Source organism: Oncorhynchus nerka, linkage group LG9a, assembly GCF_034236695.1.
Source record: "Oncorhynchus nerka isolate Pitt River linkage group LG9a, Oner_Uvic_2.0, whole genome shotgun sequence".
NCBI lineage: Eukaryota > Metazoa > Chordata > Actinopteri > Salmoniformes > Salmonidae > Oncorhynchus > Oncorhynchus nerka.
The window spans coordinates 44123258-44147318 of NC_088404.1; the positions used below are offsets into that span (position 1 = coordinate 44123258).

General features: G+C 41.1%; 1 protein-coding gene across 1 annotated transcript; it reads left to right on the top strand.

Annotated features, from left to right (window-relative positions):
- Nucleotides 1-251: 251 nt before the first annotated feature.
- On the top strand, nt 252-21634 carry LOC115134389 (carbonic anhydrase 5B, mitochondrial-like). Its single transcript, XM_029668292.2, has 7 exons — nt 252-1087; nt 12436-12633; nt 13068-13186; nt 14509-14604; nt 14778-14840; nt 15333-15491; nt 15627-21634. The coding sequence occupies exons 1-7, from the start codon at nt 946-948 to the stop codon at nt 15795-15797; spliced, it is 948 nt and encodes a 315-aa protein (XP_029524152.1). The 5' UTR covers nt 252-945; the 3' UTR covers nt 15798-21634.
- The last annotated feature ends 2427 nt before the right edge of the window (nt 21635-24061 follow it).

Here is a 24061-nt window from a genome sequence, read left to right on the forward strand (position 1 = left end):
CGAATCGAGGTTGTGCCTTTAGATTTAGAGAATATTAACAACTAAGGAAGAACTTTTCACTTCTCTCATTGACTTCTCAAACCCTGGCCTGGTCTGTTTAGTTTGTTTTGCAAGCGTTCCCAGAAGTCTCGCAATGTTGTGCCTCGGTTTAGAAACTGTGTGCGACAGCGTTCCAACTGGTCGTTCAATTCAGCACCATTTCCGTTAAATTGAACGTGCCAGAACGTAAAAACATACCCGAACGCAGCCATGTTGTTTGCATGTGACAAATACAATTTGATTAGGTGTATGGAAGAAGTCGGAGCTCAAGGGTGTAGACGAGTTTCCCTCAAGTAATTAAGTGTTGGAGAGGCGTTCAAATGGATTTTCCAGTCATATGCTCGTATTTACAAGATGCTATGAACTAGCCCATCGTCTCGCGCATGTGGATTGAAACGTCCCTCAGACGATAAAGCTGATTTAGGTCGGGATGGGAATTTTGCGACCCCCCCCCACTCAGCAAACTCTTCGTAATGACATTGCTTTGTAAACACATTTACAATATGTTATTTTCGTTGATGCGGCGCGTGAAATATCTATAGGAAGCTAAATTAGATGGGTGCGGTGTTCAAGTAAGAGCACGCATCAACAGGACTAGTGAAAAGCTGTAAAACCGGATGGGATTTACTGTCAGTTCGTGAATGTTTTAATCGTGTGAAAGCCTGCCCATTTCGTTGCTACCAGTCAAGCGAGAGGTAGCGAGAGACCAGCCATCCAGCCGACAATGTGGAAGACGAGGGTCCCTAAAAAGCAAATCCCGTTAGGTGGAAACCGCTATGAAACCAACCCGTAACACCTGGGGACAAGATGAGCAGTTGACTTGACGTTTTGCCTTACCCGAAACGATAAATAACAGTTCACTTTGACTCTCGCAACCCTCAAAGCGTATTCGAAGAATCAGAGATAATGGTGGCTCTCTCATCGGTTTTAACGCCACTTGCTCGGCAGCTGCACAGACATCTCATCAAGCAAACTAAAGGTCAACGTTTGATACCTGTGAGAAGATGCAACCTCACCGCATGTTCAAGCAAATATGTGCTTTCTGCCTGTAAGTGTCGAAACTTTTTACATATATTGTATCATTATATTAAGTACAGTTGCTAGTTGTAGACTAGAACAGTCAGTGCTATGATCACCATTAGTCACTCAGTCCAGCTGGCAGCGATGCTGCCACATTCCACACACATGATAAATAACTGTTAAAACTCTCAAGCAGCGGTAACGTTTTAATCAACGTCACTATGGCTACCAATTATGTATATAAATCCTTGGTTGCTACATTACTAAAGGGATAATGACATTGTGCACGCAATTGCGATGAAAACAAAGAATACATGGAAACCAGGGAGTGGATTTCTGCATGAGTGAATCTGGTTCATTATGCCAGCAGCATACCATCCGGCATCTCACTGCTGGAATGCCTCTGAAGTTAAAGCAGGGTTGGTCCTGGTTAGTCCCTGGACCATTTGCAGCTGTAAGTGGTGTTGGAGGGCCAGTAGTAGGCACTCTTCCCTAAGGTCTAAAAAATTATCCCAAGGCAGTGATTGGAGTCATTGCCCTGTCTTTCGACTGGGTCGTTAAACTAATGTAATGTGTTGTACGCCAACTACGACTCAGCAAAGCATGCAGTTTATTATGCTACAGATGAAAGAAATTATGAACTTCACAGGGTGGTGAAACTGCTCAGCCTTTAGCTTGATGCTCCATTCCAATGAATATCAAGGGTCTTATTCTGGTGACATGATTGATGCTTGACTGCTGTTTGACAAATACAAATATTCTTGCTATTTTGTCCATAATAATCTCATGTAGACTATACCCGCACTGTATCCGCAAGCTGTTTTCTGGTGAGAAAATGAAAATGCTCATTTTTAATATAGATTTTAGAATATTTGCATAAATCTCTCACCAATTGGCCAATTTTTATGCTAATATACGTAATCAAATTTGCATTTTTTAAAATTAACATTTTCTCACCTGTGGTGTAATTCCACCAAATGGACTTGTTGCAGATGAAAGGCTGTGAGTGACGACGTAGTGCACATAAAAATAACTTTTACAATTAAATTCCCATGTACCGAAATAAAAAATACAAGTTTAGTCATTCGGGTTAGGGGGTGCTTTACAAGTAGGCCGTCATTGTAAATACGAATTTGTTCTTAACTGATTTGCCTAGATTAAAGGTTAAATAAATTTGCTGCAGCCCATTTTCAAATCTACTGAGGGTTTTGTCACAAATGCAGCGTTATATAGGTAATGTGCCCACTCGGGTATTGGCACGTGCGTTTTAGCCAACAGCTTGCAGATAGTGTGGGTATAGCCTACGTGATGAGATTATTATGGACAAAAGAGCAAGATAAAAAAAATATATTTGTTAAATAGCAGCTAAGTATCGACCATCATGTCACCAGAATAAGACCCTCAATGTTTATTGGCATGAAGCATCACGCTGAAGACCGTGCTCTTTCACCACCCTGTGAAGTTAATCATCATTTATTTAATCTGTATCCTAATAAACTGCATTGTTACCCAAGTTATAGTGGGAGGACCACACACCATATCATTGCGTGGCTCCAAGGTTACTTCAGTATAATGGTTATTGTATAAATATTTGCGCATAACGCTGTTTCCGCCACCATTTTTCGCATAATACAGACACACAAAGATACCACCACGTCGAACAAACCAATAATGTCGCCATTTATAAAATTATACCGAAATTACCTGTTTCCATCACAGCAGTTTTTTTAATATGGTATAACTTTACACTCTAACTGTGGATGGAAACTGTTACTGATAAACAAACATAGTAATAAATAAAAAAATCTTAAATGTATACTCCGGGATTTTGGCAATAAATCCCATAATATACTTCCACAGAGTCAGATTAACTTGTGGATACCATTTTTATGTCTGTGTCAAATAAGGAAGTTTAAGGTAGTTTCACAATTACAAAGTCTATGTGCTAGCAGATAGCAATGACTGGAAGTCTATGGGTAACGCTAGTTAGCAACTTCCTTCAAACTGCATGCAGAGGTAAAAATGGTATCTACGAGTTCATCTGACTCTGGGGAAGTAGATAAAGGCCTGTCCAGATTTCTATTAAATATGACATTTAATTACAATATGTGTGAAATAGTTTGTTTAAAAAGCAGCGTTTCTCTGTTTTAAATTGTATGGGTTTACCTGAACAACAGAATGGTGTGGGCGTGTACTGGTCAATAGTAGAGGTCGACCGATTAATCAGGGCCGATTTCAAGTTGTCATAATCAGAAATCTGTATTTTGGGGCGCCTATTTATTTTTGATTATTTTTTAATACCTTTATTTAACTAGTCAAGTCAGTTAAGATCATATTCTTATTTTCAATGACGGCCTAGGAACGGTGGGTTAACTGCCTTGTTCAGGGGCAGAACGACAGATTTTCACCTTGTCAGCTCCGGGGATACAATCTTGCAACCTTAGTTAACTTGTCCAACGCAATAACGACCTGCCTCTCTCTCGTTGCACTCCACAAGGAGACTGCCTGTTACGCGAATGCAGTAAGCCAAGGTAAGTTGCTAGCTAGCATTAAACATATCTTATAAAAAACAATCAATCATAATCACTAGTTAACTACACATGGTTGATGATATTACTTGATATTATCTAGTATGTCCTGCATTGCATATAATCTGACTGAGCATACAAGTATTTAAGTGTCTGACTGAGCGGTGGTAGGCAGAAGCAGGCGCGTAAACATTCATTCAAACAGCTCTTCGTTGTGCGTCAAGCATTGTGCTGTTTATGATTTCAAGCCTATCAACTCCCGAGATGAGGCTGGTGTGACCGAAGTGAAATGGCTAGCTAGTTAGCGCACGCTAATAGCGTTTCAAACGTCACTCGCCCTGAGCCTTCTAGTAGTTGTTCCCCTTGCTCTACATGGGTAACGCTGATTCGATGGTGGCTGTTATCGTTGTTGCTGGTTCGAGCCCAGAGAGGAGCGAGGAGAGGGACGGAAGCTATACTGTTACACTGGCAATACTAAAGTGCCTATGAGAACATCCAATAGTCAAAGGTTAATGAAAGACAAATGGTATAGAGGGAAATAGTCCAATAATTCCTATAATAACTACAACCTAAAACTTCTTACCTGGGAATATTGAAGACTCATGTTAAAAGGAACCACCAGCTTTCATATGTTCTCATGTTCTGAGCAAGGAACCGAAACGTTAGCTTTCTTACATAGCACATATTGCACTTTTACTTTCTTCTCCAACCCTTTGTTTTTGCATTATTTAAACAATTGAACATGTTTCATTATTTACTTGAGGCTAAATTGATTTTATTGATGTATTATATTAAGTTAAAATAAATGTTAATTCAGTATTGTTATAATTATCATTACAAATAAATAAATACAAATTGGCCGATTTTAATCGGTATTGGGCTTTTTTGGTCCGCCAATAATCTGTATCGGCGTTGAAAAATCATAATCGGTCGACCTCTAGTCAATAGGCCTTTATCACACCCATAACGGTTGCATCCGGTCAGTGATTAGTTGCGTAGCACAACATTCCGCAAAAAGCTGTTATTTAATTTTTTTACCACTTCCGCTTGACCTGCCAAAAGTAACCACATCTGTCTGATCAAATCTTGTTGCGCTCCACTCGGCGACTGAGGCCAAAGCTCGATAAATTATATGTTCTTCCACGAGAACTACCTTTTCAATTATGAAGGTAAGTTTACCATCAGCTATATTTACCATCACCAGCTAGCTAGCTGTAGCTAACTCTGTAATGTTAGCTACCAACTCAAGCTACAACGTTATGCCATTGTTTAACCTGTGACTAAAGATAACACGTTGCTAGCTATAACAAGTAATTCAGTTCAAGTGCTACCAAATTGATGACGTGAGTCCTTCCTTGATTTGACAACTAATGATACGTTTTAAATGTTTTTTTGTTTTTCTGTAAATGTTCAGTATTGAGCAAGGGAATGGGGAGTTTGTTTGAGAACTAGGTGATAAAGGTCAATGAGCAAGAACGAGGAGCCCCATTCACTGCAGGTTACCCATAGATAAGATTAGGAAAAGTTCAGATTTGACCAAGTTCATTGCTTTTGTTTTACTGTGGTTGCAGATTTCCTTTAACTCTACAATATAACTCTCATAAAGACCATACTCTTTGTTTATCTACTGTAGCACTGCCTAACCCTTTCAATTAGGTTTGGCAGCTGTGCATTACATTTTTTGCTTTGTCTTCTATAGAAACAGATTTATAAATCATACTGCCACTGATATTGGTACTGTAGTTCACTTTGTACACGGACATGAAGCCTTCTGTCCTGTGTGCAACCACCTGGTTGCCTTGCTTTTTCAAACAATACAATGACAGCACGATGAGCATGAAGACTGTGCCACCACATGTACCATGCACAAGTTTCCTGCAGACATGGCACAGGCCAAGGACTGTGGTAATACACTTTGTAGAGCTAGGCCTAGATGTTGTTTCTGTAATCATTTTGGAATGGTAAATGGAATCTCTGCACAAGTGTTCTTGTTTTCAGGGGATCCGCCCAGAACCAACGACGTCTGGAAGAAGTGGCTTAAAATCTACACTTTAACAAGCATACATCACATTTCTGTGATGAGAGAGAAATATATATTTTCAGTCACGTTCTTAATAAAAAATTGTTTTGCAAGGAATACAAATACTTTCTCAACCACGTCACAATAGTTTTATTTTTCACTTTCTACAACTTTAATGCATCGTTTTTAAGGGCCCCTTCCTGACCCGGCAGTGCATTCTGCTGGAGAGGCTTTGAGGAGCATTACACCCAATTCCTGATTTCCTCTGTCCTGCACAACATAGTTGAACTGTCTCTATTTGATTCCAGTTGGATCTCTGCCCCGTAGTTCTGTGCAGTCTCACAAATGTCCCCCTGTTATGACAAGAAAGCTTGACAAACACCCAGATAATCCAGTCTTTCCCTAACTCCATATAGATGGGAAGTTGGAGCAAATTACACTTTGTCCCAAACTGCCACCAGTTCTACCATTTTAGAGAGCTTAATGGTCACTAGTTGTCAGCTGTGATCAAGGAAGGTACTGAAGGGCAATCGAGTCCCCACTATGGAGCCAAATGCGTTGGCCAAGAGTAACAGCCAGAAGGTTCTGTGGAGTATGTCACATGACAGTGGAGTCCTCTGGTTAGGCACTGACAAGCCCTACTGGGTTAGGCACTGACAAGCCCTACTGGGTAAGGCACTGGCAAGCCCTACTGGGTAAGGCAAACCAGTCAAATGAAGGGTCTTGGCTCTAGAGCCAGATGTGTTAAAACAGTACTCTGAAATGTGTACTTTTCTCCAGGCCAGATGGTGTGACTGATCTTTAGCCACCCAGCACTTGGATGAGAACAGCAGCTTTACACTTACTGCTGGAACTGTGTGTGTCCAAGACACCTTGTTCTAGTATAAAAAAATCAACAAAAGTGTGTGTGTGTAATATTTTATACATACATACATACATACAGTGGGGCAAAAAAGTATTTAGTCAGCCACCAATTGTGCAAGTTATCCCACTTAAAAAGGTGAGAGGCCTGTCATTTTCATCATATGTACACTTCAACTATGACACAAAATGAGGGGGGAAAAATCCAGAAAATCACATTGTAGGATTTTAAATTAATTTATTTGCAAATTATGGTGGAAAATAAGTATTTCGTCACCTACAAACAAGCAAGATTTCTGGCTCTCACAGACCTGTAACTTCTTCTTTAAGAGGCTCCTCTGTCCTCCACTCGAGAGGCTCTTTCAAAACCGGCCGCGACCGGGAGGTCCGTTGGGCGACGCACAATTGGCCTAGCGTCGTCCGGGTTAGGGAGGGCTTGGTCGGTAGGGATGTCCTTGTCTCATCGCACACCAGCGACTCCTGTGGTGGGCCGGGCGCAGAGCGCGCTAACCAAGGTTGCCAGGTGCACAGTGTTTCCTCCGACACATTGGTGCGGCTGGCTTCCGGGTTGGATGCGCGCTGTGTTAAGAAGCAGTGCGGCTAGGTTGGGTTGTGAATTGGAGGACGCATGACTTTCAACCTTTGTCTCTCCTGAGCCCGTACGGGAGTTGTAGTGATGAGACAAGATAGTAGCTACTACAACAATTGGACACTATGAAAAAGGGGTGAAATAAAAAATAAAAAAGCCTATACAAATATTCATGACAAGTAAAACAGCTGATTGGTCAGCTTTCCACATTTATAAGCCCTTGCAGACTGAGCCTGCCAGTGCCATCATATACAGTTGAAGTCTGATGTGTACATACACCTTAGCCACATACATTTAAACTCAGTTTTTCACAATTCCTGACATTTAATCCTAGTAAAAATGCCCTGTCTTAGGTCAGTTAGGACCACCACTTTATTTTAAGAATGTGAAATGTCAGAATAATAGTAGTGATTTATTTCAGCTTTTATTTCTTTCACCACATTCCCAGTGGGTCAGAAGTTTACATACACTCAATTAGTATTTGGTAGCATTGCCTTTAAATTGTTTAACTTGGGTCAAACGTTTCAGGCAGCCTCCCACAAGCTTCCCACAATAAGTTGGGTGAATTTTGGCCCATTCCTCCTGACGAAGCTGGTTTTAACTGAGTCAGGTTTGTAGGCCTCGTTTTTTCAGTTCTGCCCACAAATTTTCTATAGGATTGAGGTCAGGGCTTTGTGATGGCCACTCCAATACCTTAACTTTGTTGTCCTTAAGCCATTTTGCCACAACTTTGGAAGTATGCTTGGGGTCAACTTCCTGACTGATGTCTTGAGCTGTTGCTTCAATATATCAACATAATTCTCCAGCCTCATGATGCCATCTACTTTGAAGTGCACCAGTCCCTCCTGCAGCAAAGCACCCCCACAACATGATGCGGCCACACCTGTGCTTCACGGTTGGGATGATGTTCTTCGGCTTGCAAGACTCCCCCCCTTTCCTCTATAATGGTCATTATGGACAAACAGTTCTATTTTTGTTTCATCAGACCAGAGGACATTTCTCAAAAGTACCATCTTTGACCCCATGTGCAGTTGCAAACCGTAGTCTGGCTTTTTTATGGTGGTTTTTGAGCAGTGGCTTCTCCCTTGCTGAGCGGCCTTTTCAGGTTATGTCGATGTAGGACTCATTTTACTGTGGATATAGATACTTTTGTACCCGTTTCCTCCAGCATCTTCACAAGGTCCTTTGCTGCTGTTCTGGGATTGATTTGCGTTTAAGAGGGTACGTGGGGGTACGTTCATCTCTAGGAGACAGAATGCATCTCCTTCTTGAGCGGTATGACTGCTGCGTGGTCCCATGGCATTTATACTTGAGTACTATTGTTTGTACAGATGAACATGGTACCTACCTTCAGGCGTTTGGAAATTGCTCCCAAGGATGAATCAGACTTGTGGAGGTCTACATGTTTTTTTTCTGAGGTATTGGCTGATTTCTCTTGATTTTCCCATGCTGTAAAGCAAAGAGGCACTGAGTTTGAAGATAGGCCTTGAAATACATCCACAGCTACACTTCCAATTGACTCAAATTGTGTCAATTAGCCTATCTGAAGCTTCTAAAGCCATGACATCATTTTCTGGAATTTTCCAAGTTGTTGAAAGGCACAGGTAACTTGGTGTATGTAAACTTCTGACCCACTGGAATTGTGATACAGTGAAATAACCTGTAAATAATTACTGGAAGAATTACTTGTCATGCATAAAGTAGATGTCCTAACCGATTTGCCAAAACTATAGTTTGTTAACAAGAAATTTGTGAAGTGGTTGATAAACGAGTTTTAATGACTCCAACCTAGGTGTATGTAAACTTACGACTTCAACTGTAAAATGATGTTTGTCAAGAACTACTGCCCCACTGAGTTGCATTTTATGTTTTAATTTCTTCAGTCCCAGGGAAACCCATACATTCTTTTGGGGTACATCCATTGGGAAAATAAAGTGGAAGTAAAAACGTTTTCCTTCCAAGGAAGCTCTGCTTGGGCTCTCAAAAGAGGGATTCCTCACGAAACCAGGCCAAAGATACACCATGATTTAGGGCATTTTGACCACATTTAATCCATACAGTGGTCCTTTTGGGAGGAAGGATTGTTAACTATTTGACATTTGTATCTAAAAGCATTATTCATTGTGAATAAGGAATCAAAGTTGGCATATTTATTACATTTCGGCCTCACTCAGTCCTTTAAAGACTCCATAATGTTTCATATGTAGGTGCTACAAAGCAAAAATCAGTGTCATATGAAGCTTTACCGCTTGTTCTGAAATATGAGCGTTTTTTTTTATTTCGATGATGATTTTCTTACATTCATTGAATATAGAAAAATTTTCAAATGAAAATATAGAAAATGTTTATTCATATTTTTCTATATGTCGTTGAACCATTATATACTCTACTATGGGCATAACAAAGTTCCAGAGTGGAGTCTCTGGTAGTTCTAAAGTGATGGCCCATTTCGTAGTGAAATTGGTATACAGCCCTTCTTTTCCTTGTGTAATTGGACATCCTGCAAATCACCTTCAGAGGGAAATCCTTTTTTATCCATTTTCACATTCACTCTGTTGGTCATGCATTCAAATATGATCTTAACTCCTAAAAGTAGCAAATATCCCTCTCTGGAACTTTGATATGGCCATAGAGCAAGTTTCCCTCACTGGGAATTTGTCCTTCAGGTGATTTAAAAACTTTTTTTTACATTTGTTTATGTATTTGCCCCTCCTTGTGTAAATGTAAACAACTGTAAAATGGCAGCAAACTGGCTCCAAGTGATGGAACAGATTTTTTCCCCCCAAGTATAATAATGTTCTAAGTATTCCCAAACATAATAGAGAGGTGATCATATAAGCATGCTTTTAAATTGTTTTAGTCAAATATTATATCTGTTTGAGCTTCTTGCGGTCAATTTTGCATTCTACAAATGATTTGTAATTATGTTCCTGACCATCTGTTCAAGAAAAAAATTGTCCCACGGCTGAATCTAGTTGATAACAATGTATTGAAACATTTGCTTAATCAAAAATGTTATTTTCAATGTTCATGTTTTTATATTTTTCAATCTTCATAAATTAATGTAAGAACTGTTACTGAAAAATACTACTCATATTACAGAGTAAGTGGTAAAGCTTAATTTGACATCAAAGTTTGCTTTGTAGCACCTACAGATCAAACATTACACAGGCCTTAAGATTCCAGAAGGCCAAAATGTCCTCAATATGCCAACTTTGATTAATTGTTTACCCGGGGTGCACGTTTTGGTTTTTGCCCTAGCACTACACAGCTGATTCACGAAACCTTGCTCTAAAGGACCATTCTATGGATTAAATGGTAAAAAGAGCAAATTAGTCAGTTTAGGGCACAGAAAAAGCAGTCATGTTTCTGAGAAACACATGGAGGTCCTGTAATCGGCATTATGCCTCAAATCCTGATGAAGATAATGAACATGGTTGATTTTTTTATGGTGAGAACCACAATGTTAATGTTTGCTATAAGAGTCCTACTGGTGTTCAACCTATTTTTACTACCCATGACCCTGCATACCTCACTGAGAAACCTTTGGCAGATGTATCTCCCTGCGATCCACTGGGCCACAGAATTAGAACACATTGTCTATACATGAGCTATAGAGGATTATGAAGAGTGCATTATACAAAAATCCATAGCTCATTTCAGTACAGGAAGTAAGCTTTAAAAAAAAATCAGACATTTTATGATCTTCATTGTCACAATTTATATTACACAGGATGGGAAACTAGGCTGCATTAAAAAAAAAATTGTAGTAAGAATAGGCTTTTTATTTTAATCCGGTACAGTCAGGGCTCTAAATGTAAATGCATTGTTAGCACTGGTGCTCACAACTTAAAAAAGTTAGGAACACAACATAGCATTTATTGAGATATAGCAGCCCTATATGAATACTAGCTAAATCTGGAACACGTTATGCCCTAGAAAAATGTATATACTGGTAATGTTACCAGGTTGTTAGCTAGCTAGTTAGTCAAGTGACAAACATGACTAAACAAGGTTTAAAACGAATGGTTAACGGCCGGTGACAGTTTTTAGGAATGTAAAATGCGGCTTCCAATCCTCGACAGGAAGAAAAAGAAACGTTGCCCTGGTTAATGAGTCCTATCTTTTGAACTGTGTGCTAGTAGGAAACAACCGTGTTCGCTGTAGTAAGGGTGCAAGCATGAAGCTAACGAGTCTGCGCTCGGGAAACAACGGTACAGCGAAGCCTTGTTACAACAATTATAATAAAAATACATTTTTGTTGTCGCATTGGTGTTCCCAATTTAAAACTGCATGTTACACAGCAGCGACACACATTTTCGTCGCACATTAGAGCCATGGCTACAGTAGCAAAAAGGTTAATTTAAAAATAATTGTTCCCATTTAAAATACCTTTTCCAACGGACCATTGTACAGATCTAGGAGGTCCTAGTAGATTTAATAAATGCAGATTTAATAAACTTTGCGTTCAGAACTGAACGACTTCTGTCTCTCCTTCTGTGGAGAAGACCTGTTGGTCTGCCAATACATTCCGTGAGTCCGTTTCTGTAACCTACCCACATTTGACTTATTCTGCAATTTCCTTTGAGTACGAGTAAGAGGAAGGAAGTGGGTGATTCCTCACGAAACCAGGACCCCCCCTATATTGAAAAATGTGCCAAGTCTTAACTGGTATATTTTCTATATTCATGTTTAGATTTTTCAATATGTATAAATTTTATGTAAGACTTTTATTGAAATCAAAATACTACTGCTATTACTATTACTGAGCAAGTGGGGAAAACAATCATATGATACCAGTGTTTGCTTTGTAGCACCTACAGATAAATTATAGTCTTAAAGGAGGCCTGGGTAAGGACAAAATGTTGTAAATATGCACATTTTCATGAATTATTTCTCAATTGTGCTTTGTTACAAATGTTAAATATATGTCAACAAACCTTCCTCCAAAGGACTGTTCTGTATATTAAATGTTGTCAAAATCTGCCAAATCATGGTCTTTTTTTTTTGTTGTCCTAGTTTCATGAGGAATAACCCAAGTGTCTCATTCCTCCTCTGCTTTACTCATTTCTTTAAATGGGATGTAGGGAGGAGGCTTACTGGTCTAACTCGAAGTCTGTTGAATTGCTGGTCTACTGTAAGACATTTTAATGGTATTTTATGTTTGGCATTTTGACTATAATAGCTAAATAATAATGCAGGAAGCTGGAGAGTACACAATGAAAAGTAAGTGTCAGCATTTGTCTTTGTTTTAGTGGGCTAAGCAATAGGACCAAATGTGATTTACACATGTGCCCTGTATTTCCTGGTTGGGCTTTATTCATCACAGATGTTACTGTCAGCCTAGATTGAAATCCTCTCTCATCCTTTGACTCCAGTGCATCCAATGTGGCAGGGGCCACTCGTTGCTCCAGGGGGTAACAGACAATCTCCTATCGATATTCGGGTGCGTAAGAGCGTTTTTGATCCGCACCTTAAGCCGCTGACCCCGGATTACGACCCCGGGACGTGCTCACAGATATGGAACAACGGGTACTCATTCCTGGTTGAGTACGACGACACCACCGACAAATCCAGTAAGGACTCTCTGCTCTGCAATGTGCCTCATTAAAACCAGAATGCCCACCACGTGGAATGTGACTTTGATTAGCTTTTTAAGTATCCCTGCCCTAGTCTTATTTCTCAACATCACTCTGTCTTGAAATGTATTGTTTAGACATTTCTCATTTTCAATTGAATGTTATTTCAAAATGTATATTTTGTTTCACTGCTTTAATAATATACTGTATACATATTTTCATTCCAATTATACAATAGGCTTATTGTGTAAAAAAAAAAAAATCTGTGTGTGTGTGGAGAGGATACTTGTTATGTTTTAGCATGTATGTTTATATAATCATGTTTTTAACCCCCACTCAGCTGTTATTTATGTACTAGCTACTGTTTCCCATTCTTGGCTCTCTAATATAACACCGAATGATCTATTTATTCTTCTCCATCCCTCACTCAGTACTTAAAGGGGGTCCTCTGGAAGATAACTTCCGGCTGTGTCAGTTCCACTTCCATTGGGGGGAGAGCAACGCGTGGGGTTCCGAGCATACCGTGGACCGCCGCCTCTTCCCTGCTGAGGTAGGTACCGCACATCCTCTTCCATTGGGGGGAGAGCAACGCGTGGGGTTCCGAGCATACCGTGGACCGCCGCCTCTTCCCTGCTGAGGTAGGTACCGCACATCCTCTTCCATTGGGGGGAGAGCAACGCGTGGGATTCCGAGCATACCGTGGACCGCCGCCTCTTCCCTGCTGAGGTAGGTACCGCACATCCTCTTCCATTGGGGGGAGAGCAACGCGTGGGGTTCCGAGCATACCGTGGACCGCCGCCTCTTCCCTGCTGAGGTAGGTACCGCACATCCTCTTCCATTGGGGGGAGAGCAACGCGTGGGGTTCCGAGCATACCGTGGACCGCCGCCTCTTCCCTGCTGAGGTAGCTACCGCACATCCTCTTCCTTGAGAGTTAGTGCGTTGTATTTTAAATGTCAATTTTGTTGAATGCCTCTATGCAATTTGAAAAACCTCCTAACATGTCAAGTCTAGTAGAGCTGTAGTCTTCAGGAGACTATGGAATGGTGGAAGGACTGCTTTTAGACATCAGGGCATAGTGCTGTCCCAGCCAATCCATGACTATATTGGCATGGAATTTTTGTGACAGAGGAGTATTGTGCTGTTGGAAACCTCTACATATAGAAGCAGAATGCTCTGCGTGAACTGCATTCTGGTCAATCCTCATGACCCACCTTTTATCTATTGTAATATTATTCCACTCACCTAAAGCACACTTACACAATAGAGGGAGCACTACTGTCTGTCTGGGGGAGGGTGCCATGCCAAGCTGTCGTTAATGGCTGTGAGAATCTGACCATGTCAGGGTTCTCAACATTCCCCAGGTGTAGAGAGGCTGAAGTTACGATTACAACACAACTCCCTCTGTGGGCCTAATAGGAGCACACCACAGTCTGAGTATTTATTGGTTTGTAACTCCTTTTTTCTTTCTGTAAACCTCCCCTGATCCCAGTGTGACTGTGGGCCATTGTTGGGAACTGAAATAGAGTGAAACAAAGAGGAGCTACATGTGACCTCGGGGTCAGACAATGCTCAGTTTGGTTTAATAGATACTGATTCCTGTCAGTTAAGGATGGCTATTTTGGGGTGTATTTTGAAGTTCAGAATATGATCCCAAATTTGTTTTACTTCTGCTTTTTGGCTGTTTATCTTGAGAATGATATTAAACATGAATTAGGTTAATCATTATTCAGCAACATATATCATTTGTGACCCATTGCATTTGAATGCAATCAGTATATCATGACATATGTCAACAGAAGTCTACAACCTGACTCTGGGTGTGTGGATAAGCACACTTTGATTTACATATCCTCCGTCTTTTCTGTTCCTAGCTCCACATGGTCCACTGGAACTCTAATAAGTACAGGCGGTTTGAGGAAGCTGTGATGGAGGAGAATGGACTGGCTGTCATCGGAGTCTTCCTCAAGGTCATTTATTGCTCTTCGTTAACATAGCTATTGATGCATCCCTTCAATATGCAACCCACCACCACTACTGTTATATACACACTTGACCATACATATATACATACACACACACACACACACCCATGCCTGACAGATGGACTCAGTGCTCAGACACAGATTATTTTACTCCTCAGATAGGGAAGAGACACAAGGGACTGCAGAAACTAGTGGATGCCCTACCTGCTGTCAGACACAAGGTGAGTTCAATGATTGGCCACTTAAATCATGAAGTTGATTTTTTTTCTTTTTTTAAAACCAAGGTTTCAAAGAGCACATTTCAAGCAGGTGGTATATGCCTCGGAGTTTCTGAGAAGGCCGCCCAAGCGTAAGAACAAAAATAGTCCATGTACTGTTGGGCAATCTGGACAAGTCTCAGGTGGAGCACACGTGACATTTGTATGGCAATAGTATGTGAGGGGGAGAGTGACGACAGTGTGGAAGCTATACAGGAGTGGTAGAGGGTAGAACACCATTTGTTACCTCCCACAGAATTATTACACAAAATAACAATTCTGAAATATGATCAGAGATGGGAAGATGGTCAACTAACTGCCATCTAGTGGCCATGAGTCAAATTACATGCCACTACTATCAGGTTATTATGGATGGGGAATGCCAATGATCATTATTATTATTACATGGTTGGCAGCACCATGTAACCCTTTCCTCTTTCCATTTTCACTCCCTAGGACAGTGTTGTTGAGTTCACTAGGTTTGACCCAGCCTGCCTACTGCCTGCTAACATTGACGATTACTGGACGTATGCAGGGTCACTTACCACTCCTCCTCTGACTGAGGCAGTGACCTGGATTATCATGAAGCAGCACATTGAAGTCAGCCATGACCAGGTTAGTGTGGATTTGTATGTGTTTGTTTGCTAGTGGAGAACAGGGAGGGAACATCAATGGCATTACCAGCGGTTTACACCTTGGTATTTTAACTCTGTAGTTTCAGGTCTGCGTAACACATTGTCCCTTTCTCAGCTGGCAGTGTTCCGGAGCCTTCTCTTCACCTCTGCAGAGGAGGAGGTGCAGAAGAGCATGGTCAACAACTTCCGTGTGCAGCAGCCCCTGAGGGGCCGCACTGTGCGGTCCTCGTTCACCCCCTTCCTGCAGCAGGAGCCACCTGCAAAAGGTCCACAGACAGGCCACTGACCGGTACACACTAACTCACTCGGACCCTTCAAACCAAAATTATGCAATTACCCTAGGAAGCCTTTTTTTTTTTTACTCTACAGAAGTCATACTGCTGGCATCTTCTTTCCTTATGCATTCAGAAAGCACTCAATGATTTCGCTTAAATGACAGGGATTTTATAATTCCAATGTCACCATCTAAAGCTGTGGTATTCAAAGTCAGGGACGTGACCTCTAGTTAGTTAGGTTGTGTGGGAACTGCTGTGGTCCCCCCCCCCATATTAAAAGTAAGCAAATTGAGAGTACAGATCATTTTAGAAACTTAAATTTATTACATTTTTATTTGTTGATGTAACAATCTAAATGTTTCCGTTTTAAGGTTGTGTCATTAGCTCTGGGGTGGGGGGGTCTCGAGAAAGGAGTACGAAAGAAAGGGTTGGTCCCCCCCCCCTGAAAAAGTTAGAATACCAATGATCTATAGGCTTTTTAAAATGATTTTTTACATCTGTCTCACTGTCTGCTGTCCTGTCAATAATTGAAAGTCATCAACACATGGCAGGTATATTGCTGTAGTCGACGCTAACATATTTTTGAAAATCATGTGTCTTAGGTGAATCTGGTTGGAGATTTTTATGAATCCTCTTAATGTTTATAAGTTGTAAATCTTATTTATTCACTCCTTATTAACAGTCAAACTTGACATGCTTCCAGAAACAAATGATTGATGCTGCTGGAATAATTTGAAGTACTATCAACACTTATTATGTAAACTAAAGATTATGAATATCACCCTCTTGTGGAAAGAGTACTTCTACAGTCATTTTTTTCTTCCTTGACAAAGTATTTGAGGTGAAGGGGCATCATATATGAATGGGGGTTTAGTTTGAAGGTTTAAGCTCTAAATTTGTTTGCAGCATATAAGCGAAGAGATTTAGTTCATTGTATTTCGGCCTAGCTAAGGCTCTAAACTGCACACATGATTGTTGCTCAATATGTTTTTAGGTGATTTGATGGATTTTAATACATAGTCTTGAGTAGACTAGAATGCACATCTCAGTATCTTTAACTTAGATGTAAAAGTAATATGTGTAGGATGTACAGCTTCATTATGCCTTATAAGCACAGGGAAACCAGGGCATTTGTTACAACTAATATGTTGAGTTCTATAACAAACATTGACCTTTTTTAACATGAGTGTCTAAGATTATTTTCCTCTTGTAATCAAATTATTCTGTTGTACTAAAAAGGACTCTACCATAGTGCCTTCCATGTTATGCATAATACTCACACACACGGTCACCTTTGTTTTCATAGATCAATAGCTCACTGCAGTGTCTGTTCTGTTGGAGCCTGCTGGTTTAATTAATATTGACAATATTATGCCCCTCGCAGGTTTTTAACAGGCAGTCGGTAGATTGTTTGCCAATTTCTGATCCAGGAGCTGTGGGAGAGTTTAGAGAGGGTGTCACATGTACATCATTAGCATGTTAGTTCTGTATTTATTTATTGGTGGAGGTCAGAAGGATTTGACTTGCCTTTTAGAAGCACTAGCAGCACACCGACAGGAATCATTCTCCTGATAGTTGTATGTCATTTCTTGAGACTGTTTAGCTTCGACTGCACTCTGAAAACTGCTATTTGTTCAGACCTTGTTATTGCAATAATTTGGAGATGATTTTAAAGTTTACAGCGGAACCATCCATAAATGCAAACTATCTAGGTAGCTGGACAGGGATTACAGTGGGACCAACTACATGTATCAACTTGAAAACATACTGTTATGCTTTAATAGCATTCCAAAAGGTTGTTTACGGTAGAATAAGCATTGCTATTCCCTGTGTTGACACAACCATGATAAGTGATATAGCACATTTTTATAGCAATTGTAATACATACACTATATGACCAAAAGTATGTGGACACCTGCTTGTCGAACATCTCATTCCAAACTCATGGGTATTGATATGGAGTTAGTCCCCCCCCCTTTGCTGCTATAACAGCCTCCACTCTTCTGGGAAGGCTTTCCACTAGATGTTGGGGCATTGCTGTGGGGAATTGAGCAACAAGAGAATTAGTTAGGCCTGGCTCGCAGTCGGTGTTCCAATTCATCCCAAAGGATGTTCGATGGGGTTGAGGTCAGGGCTCTGTGCAGGCCAGTCAAGTTCTTACACACTGAAACAGGAAAGGGCCTTCCCCAAACTTTTGCCACAAAGTTCGAACCACAGAATCGTCTAGAATGTCATTGTATACTGTAGCGTTAAGATTTCCCATCACTAGAACTAAGAGGCCTAGCCCGAACCATGAAAAACAGCCCCAGACCATTATTCCTCCTCCACCAAACTTTACAGTTGGCACTATGCAGTCAGGCAGGTAGCGTTCTCCTGGCGTCCACCAAACCCAGATTTGTCCGTAGGCCTGCCAGATGGTGAAGCTTGATTCATCACTCCAGAGAACGCGTTTCCACTGCTCCAGAGTCCAATGGCGGCGAGCTGTAGAACACTCCAGCCCGACGCTTGGCATGGCTCTTGTGTGTCTACCACTTCGCGACTTAGCCGTTATTGTTCCTAGACGTTTCCACTTCACAATAACAGCACTTACATTTGACCGGGACAGCTCTAGCAGGGCAGACATTTGATGAACTGAGTTGTTGGGGGCTCCTTAAATAAGACATCTTGGTTAGAGGGTGACTGGGAAAAATAGAGGGGGGATCTCATGTACTGTGAGCTCAAAGTATTGGGGCAGTGACACATTTTTGTTGTTTTGGCTCTGTACTTCAGTTACAGATGCACATATCATACCCTGTTATTGTAATGGTGAGTTTAGCATGTCTTGGGTATGATATTTGTGGGTCTAACTTTCTCGCTCATCATTATTCACGATTCATTCAGTATTATACATAATTGTGGTAGCATCCACATGAATGTAGAAGTGTTTAGAAACATATTCTATTTTTATTTACAATAAGTGACTCCAAAATGATACGAAGAATTACCATTTATTTCTAATGGGCACAAAATCTGAAACAACCAAAACAAACAGCAAATGCAACCAACAAATGTGTAGTCACGAGCTTGATGTATTCATTGCATGCTGGGACCAATTACTAATTTAGTACACATGTGAATTTGTCCCAATACTTTGGGAGGATTTGAATGGGGTTACAAAACAGTTGTGCATTTTAGGTGTTGGTTTGATGTGGGCATTTTTATGGGTAAGTGATGGTAGGACAGAGATTCACTTTTTTTTGCTATAACTGTGGTAAGGGACCTATTTTCTGCCTCCTATTTGTCCTGATCTGTTTAGTTATGTTCTGCCTTTTTAATCTCCAGTGGGATGTTTCCTTTCACTTAACTGTATTTTTGTTTTCAAATTATAAATACTAAATGGTAACTGGAATGTGATTTAACTGTAATGGCTGTACTTTAATCAAGACTAATGATCATGATTTAATCTGTCATCAATGGTGAACTGCTGTATTTTCATGTATATGCCACCAGTGACTGTTTTAAACGTGTCAAACTTAGTATGCACAATGATCTAGATCGATGCACATGTTTTACATAAATGGGACTTATGCGGAACTTCCACTTAACTTGCCCTACACCATTGTGTTGCCAGTGTTTTTATGTTGATGTAAGCTCTAGTATCATTGTTTCCATCAGGAGTGTGACACTAAAGACTTGGGGTGAGCAGGATCAACAACCTCTGCATCAAGACAGTTTCTTTGTGAGGTGTTCACAGTTAGCCATTGTTATGTGTGCTGAACAAAAATCTAAACTCAACATTTTCAACTATTTTACTGAGTTACAGTTCATATAAGGAAATAGGTCATTTGACGTAACAGACCGAAATACTCCTCAGCACCCCCTCAGATGATCCCACAGGTGAAGAAGCCGGATGTGGAGGTCCTGGTTACACGTGGTTGTGAGGCCGGTTGGGCATACTGCCAAATTTTCAAAAAATTATGTTGGAGGTGGCTCATGGTAGAAAAATTAACATTCAATTATCTGGTAACAGCGCTGGTGGACATTCCTGCAGTCAGCATGCCAATTGCCCGCTCCCCAAAAACTTGATACATCTGTGGCATTGTGTTGTGTGACAAAACTGCACATTTTAGAGTGACCTTTTATTTTCCCCAGCACAAGGTGCACCTTTGTAAAGATCATGCTGTTTAATCAGCTTCTTGATATGCCACACCTGTCAGGTGGATGGATTATCTTGGCAAATGAGAAATGCTCACTAACAGGAACATAAACACATTTGTACTCAAACTATGAGAGAAATATGCTTTTTGTGCATATGGAACATTTCTGGGATCTTTTATTTCAGCTCATGAAACTAACACTTTGTATATGTTGTGTTTTATATTTTTGTTCGGTATAAATGCCAGCTTCCTGTGGCCTGGTATTAGGCCCAAGTCAGAGCAGGTCCGCTGGAGCCATGGCCCACAATTCTGAGCCTTTTGGGTAAAACACCTCAGATGGAAACTTGACAGTGCTTTGTTTGCTACGTAGCAGGTGTTTTCCTGGAGCTAGAGGAGTGTTCTACGTTTGTTGTGCTGTAGTAAATGTATTTCTTTTATCAATGGGTGGCCACATTCCTGCCCCATGGGCCGGAAGGAAAACTGCTATTGAGGGTCTGTGGTTCAAGGGCTAGATTGGGGCCCCTCTCCCAACAGGCCTGTTGTACCAGGTGCTTGATTGGCCCAGTCCAGCCATACAACCAGGAAGCCACTGCTGACAAATGTTTGTATAGAAGATTTTAAAGATGAATATATTAAAGAAATGAGTACACTATGCCTGTGTTTTAGTATTTTGACTTGCTGGTGGTATTAAAATGCTTATATGGAATGGGGTGTTCATCTGGGGAAAGTGATGTAGTTAAGTCTGTTATGGGACATGCTAGTCTCTACTTGAGTAATGCTCAGCAGCCAGAACCCAGTAAAATCTGCAGTAGCAACAACCATGATGTCACAATGATCTGGGTTGTTAGAAAGGTCCCCTATAAATGAATGGTTGTGTTGTGCATTGTTCCCCATTTGTCAGGAGCCTAGGCCTGGGCAGGCAATAAGGACCTGGTTCCAGGACCCATAACCCCACACCAGACCTAGTTGGCACCTTTGAAGACAAAACAGAGAATGGAGCCAGGGTGTGGATGTTTAGATATGTTAGGAAACATGGTTTGAGTTTTGTCTCAACCTGATTCAAACAGACCCTCATATCTGTTTATTATGGTTGGCCACGGGATATAAAAATGGGATGAGAGTTGTCTCCCAAAAGGCTGCAGGTTTCCCATTGTGTGGGAGAGTTTGAGTACCTGCTCTTTGAACTGTGTATAACACATGGGGGAATTAAATTAACATTCGATTAGTCTGAATATTTTCGTGACCACATAGCTATCAACTCTGCATTCAGAGCATGAGAATCCACCCACTGAAGCTAGGACAGCAGAGTCCGTTCCCATCTTCCGAAAACATCGTCAAAGAGCATCTTAAAGACTTCTCAGTTTTATCCACCTAAATGCGGAAGACACATTTCAATTGAATAGATTTAGTTGGACATCTGACTAGGTATCCCCCCTTGTCTTTTCCTATTAGCACTGAATCTGCTCTATAACTTCTGTATTGAGGAACAATGTACTGTGACTGATGTGGTTGTCTCACCTAGCTATCTTCAGTTTAATGCACTTACTGTAAATCGCTTTTGATAAAGGTGTCTACTAAATTACTAAAATGTCAATGTAAAATGCCATTCTTATGAAGGCCTTTGGACCTCTTTCTTCTGACCATACACTTCAAGATGAAGTGGTGGTTAGAAAATGAAAGGAAAAGCTCTAATTAAAGATAATTTCTTCTTCTCTTGGTTTTGTTTGTTGTTTTAACAGTATATTTTTTTAGACCAAAAGACCAGATGCTGAAAGTGTAACAGGAACCTGCAGCTTGAGGACGTTCTCTCAGAACTCTCATCCAGCTGCTCTTCCTCCCCCTCAACTCTTTTTATGTTTGGTTTATTAGATATTCCAATCAGATTCTCATAGATGGGGATTTAGAACTAGGAAGTCCTCTCTGTGACGTGAATGGAAGACCTTGGCTTCAACAGTAATTAGCTCCTTGAAACACGAAATTAGGATAGTCCAGGCTCTTTGTTATGAGTCTGGTTGGCAGTATACTGGGCACTCCTTATGCCAGTATGTTTTGTTCATAGGATATTCACACATTGTTTTGAACTGAAGAAAATAACTTGTTTGTTCATTGTTTTCAGTCGATCTGAAAGTGAAATGGCATTAACGTAATTTTGCTCAATACGGAACTGGTCAGATTGTTTTGCTAACACAGACTGGAATATGTTCCGGGATTCATCCAGTGGCATTGAGGAAAACACCACCTCAGTCACTGGCTTCATAAATAAATGCATAGATGACTTCGTCCCCACAGTGACTGTACGTACACATCTCAACCAGAAGCCATGGATTACAGGCAACATCCACATCGAGCTAAAGGCTAGAGCTGCCGATTTTCAAGGAGCGGGAGACTAATCCGGGCGCTTATAAGAAATCCCACTATGCCCTCAGACGAACCATCAAACAAAAGTGTCAATACAGGATTAAGATTGAATCCTACTACACCGGCTACTTACCGCCCTGTAGCACTTCCGTCGGTAGCCATGAAGTGCTTTGAAAGGCTGGACATGGCTCACATCAACAGCATCCTCCCGGATACTATAGACCCACTCCAATTTGCGAACCGCCCCAATTCGCATACTTAGTCCCCTCCTGTATTCCCTGTTCACCCACGACTGCGTGGCCAAACAAGACTCCAACACCATCATTACGTTTGCTGACGACATAACAGTGGTAGGCCCGATCACCGACAACGATGAGATGGCCAATAGGGAGGAGATCAGAGAACTGGCAGTGTGGTGCCAGGACGAAAACCTCCCCCTCAATGTGAACAAGACAAAGGAGCTGATCGTGGACTACAGGAAAAGGTGGGCCAAACAGGCCTCCATTAACATCGACTGGGCTGTAGTGGAGCGGGTTGAGAATTTCAAGTTCCTTGGTGTCCACATCACCAACGAACTATCATGGTCCAAACATACCAAGACAGTCGTGAAGAGGTCACGACAAAACATTTTCCCCCTCAGGAGACTGAAAAGATTTGGCATGGGCCCCCAGATCCTCAAAGTTCTACAGCTGCACCATTGAGAGCATCCTGACCGGTTGCATCACCGCCTGGTATGGTAACTGCTCGGCATGTGACCGTAAGACGCTACAGAGGGTAGTGCGAATGGCCCTGTACATCACTGGGGCCAAGCTTCCTGCCATCCAGGACCTATATACTAGGCGGTGTCAGAGGAATGCCCATAAAATTGTTAGAGACTCCAGTCATCCAAGTTATAGACTGTTTTCTCTGCTACCGCACGGTCAAGCATACCGGAGCGCCAAGTCTAGTACCAAAAGGCTCCTTAACAGCTTCTACTCCCAAGCCATTAGACTGCTGAACAATTCATAAAAATCGCCACCGGACAATTTACATTGACACCCCCCCCCTCTCTTTTACACTGCTGCTACTCACTGTTTGTTTGTTACCTTTGCATAGTCACTTCACCCCCACCTACATGTACAGATTACCTCAGCTAGCCTGTACCCCTTCACCATGACTCGGTACCGGTGCCCCCTGTATATAGCTTCGTTATTGTTATTCTTATTGTGTTACTTTTTATAATTTATTTTTATTTTAGCCTACTTGGTATATATTTTCTTCTTCTTGAACTGCACTGTTGGTTAAGGGCTTGTAAGTAAGCATTTCACGGTAAAAGCTACACTTGCTGTATTCGGCGCATGTGACAAATTAAGTTTGATATGATTGGATTTTGATTGGATTATTGATTTATCAGTCAAATTCACATTACACACAGAGACATTAGGAATGGGGACTGTCGTTCTCTTGATTTTTCAATATACTTGCTGAAATGTTCAAGTACTGCATTCAGTGAATGTTAGGCTACTTCCAGGTAACTTTGCCTTCATCTCAGATAATGTGAGCTTCCAACACAGTCGAGCTTGTATAACATTCATTCAGTTGTGTAATTGTTTTCACTTATCCTCACTGCTTTGAAGATTACTGTTTATGGGACTCCTTATCCTAATAACCACACTCTTAACAAACAAAAGTGTTCCATGCCTCAGATCCTCTCTGTGCCCCCGCTGACAGGCCTACTATGGGCTCCAATTCAGAGGACGGAATGATGATTTTCTCTTCCTGATGTTGACCAGCCCTGAAAT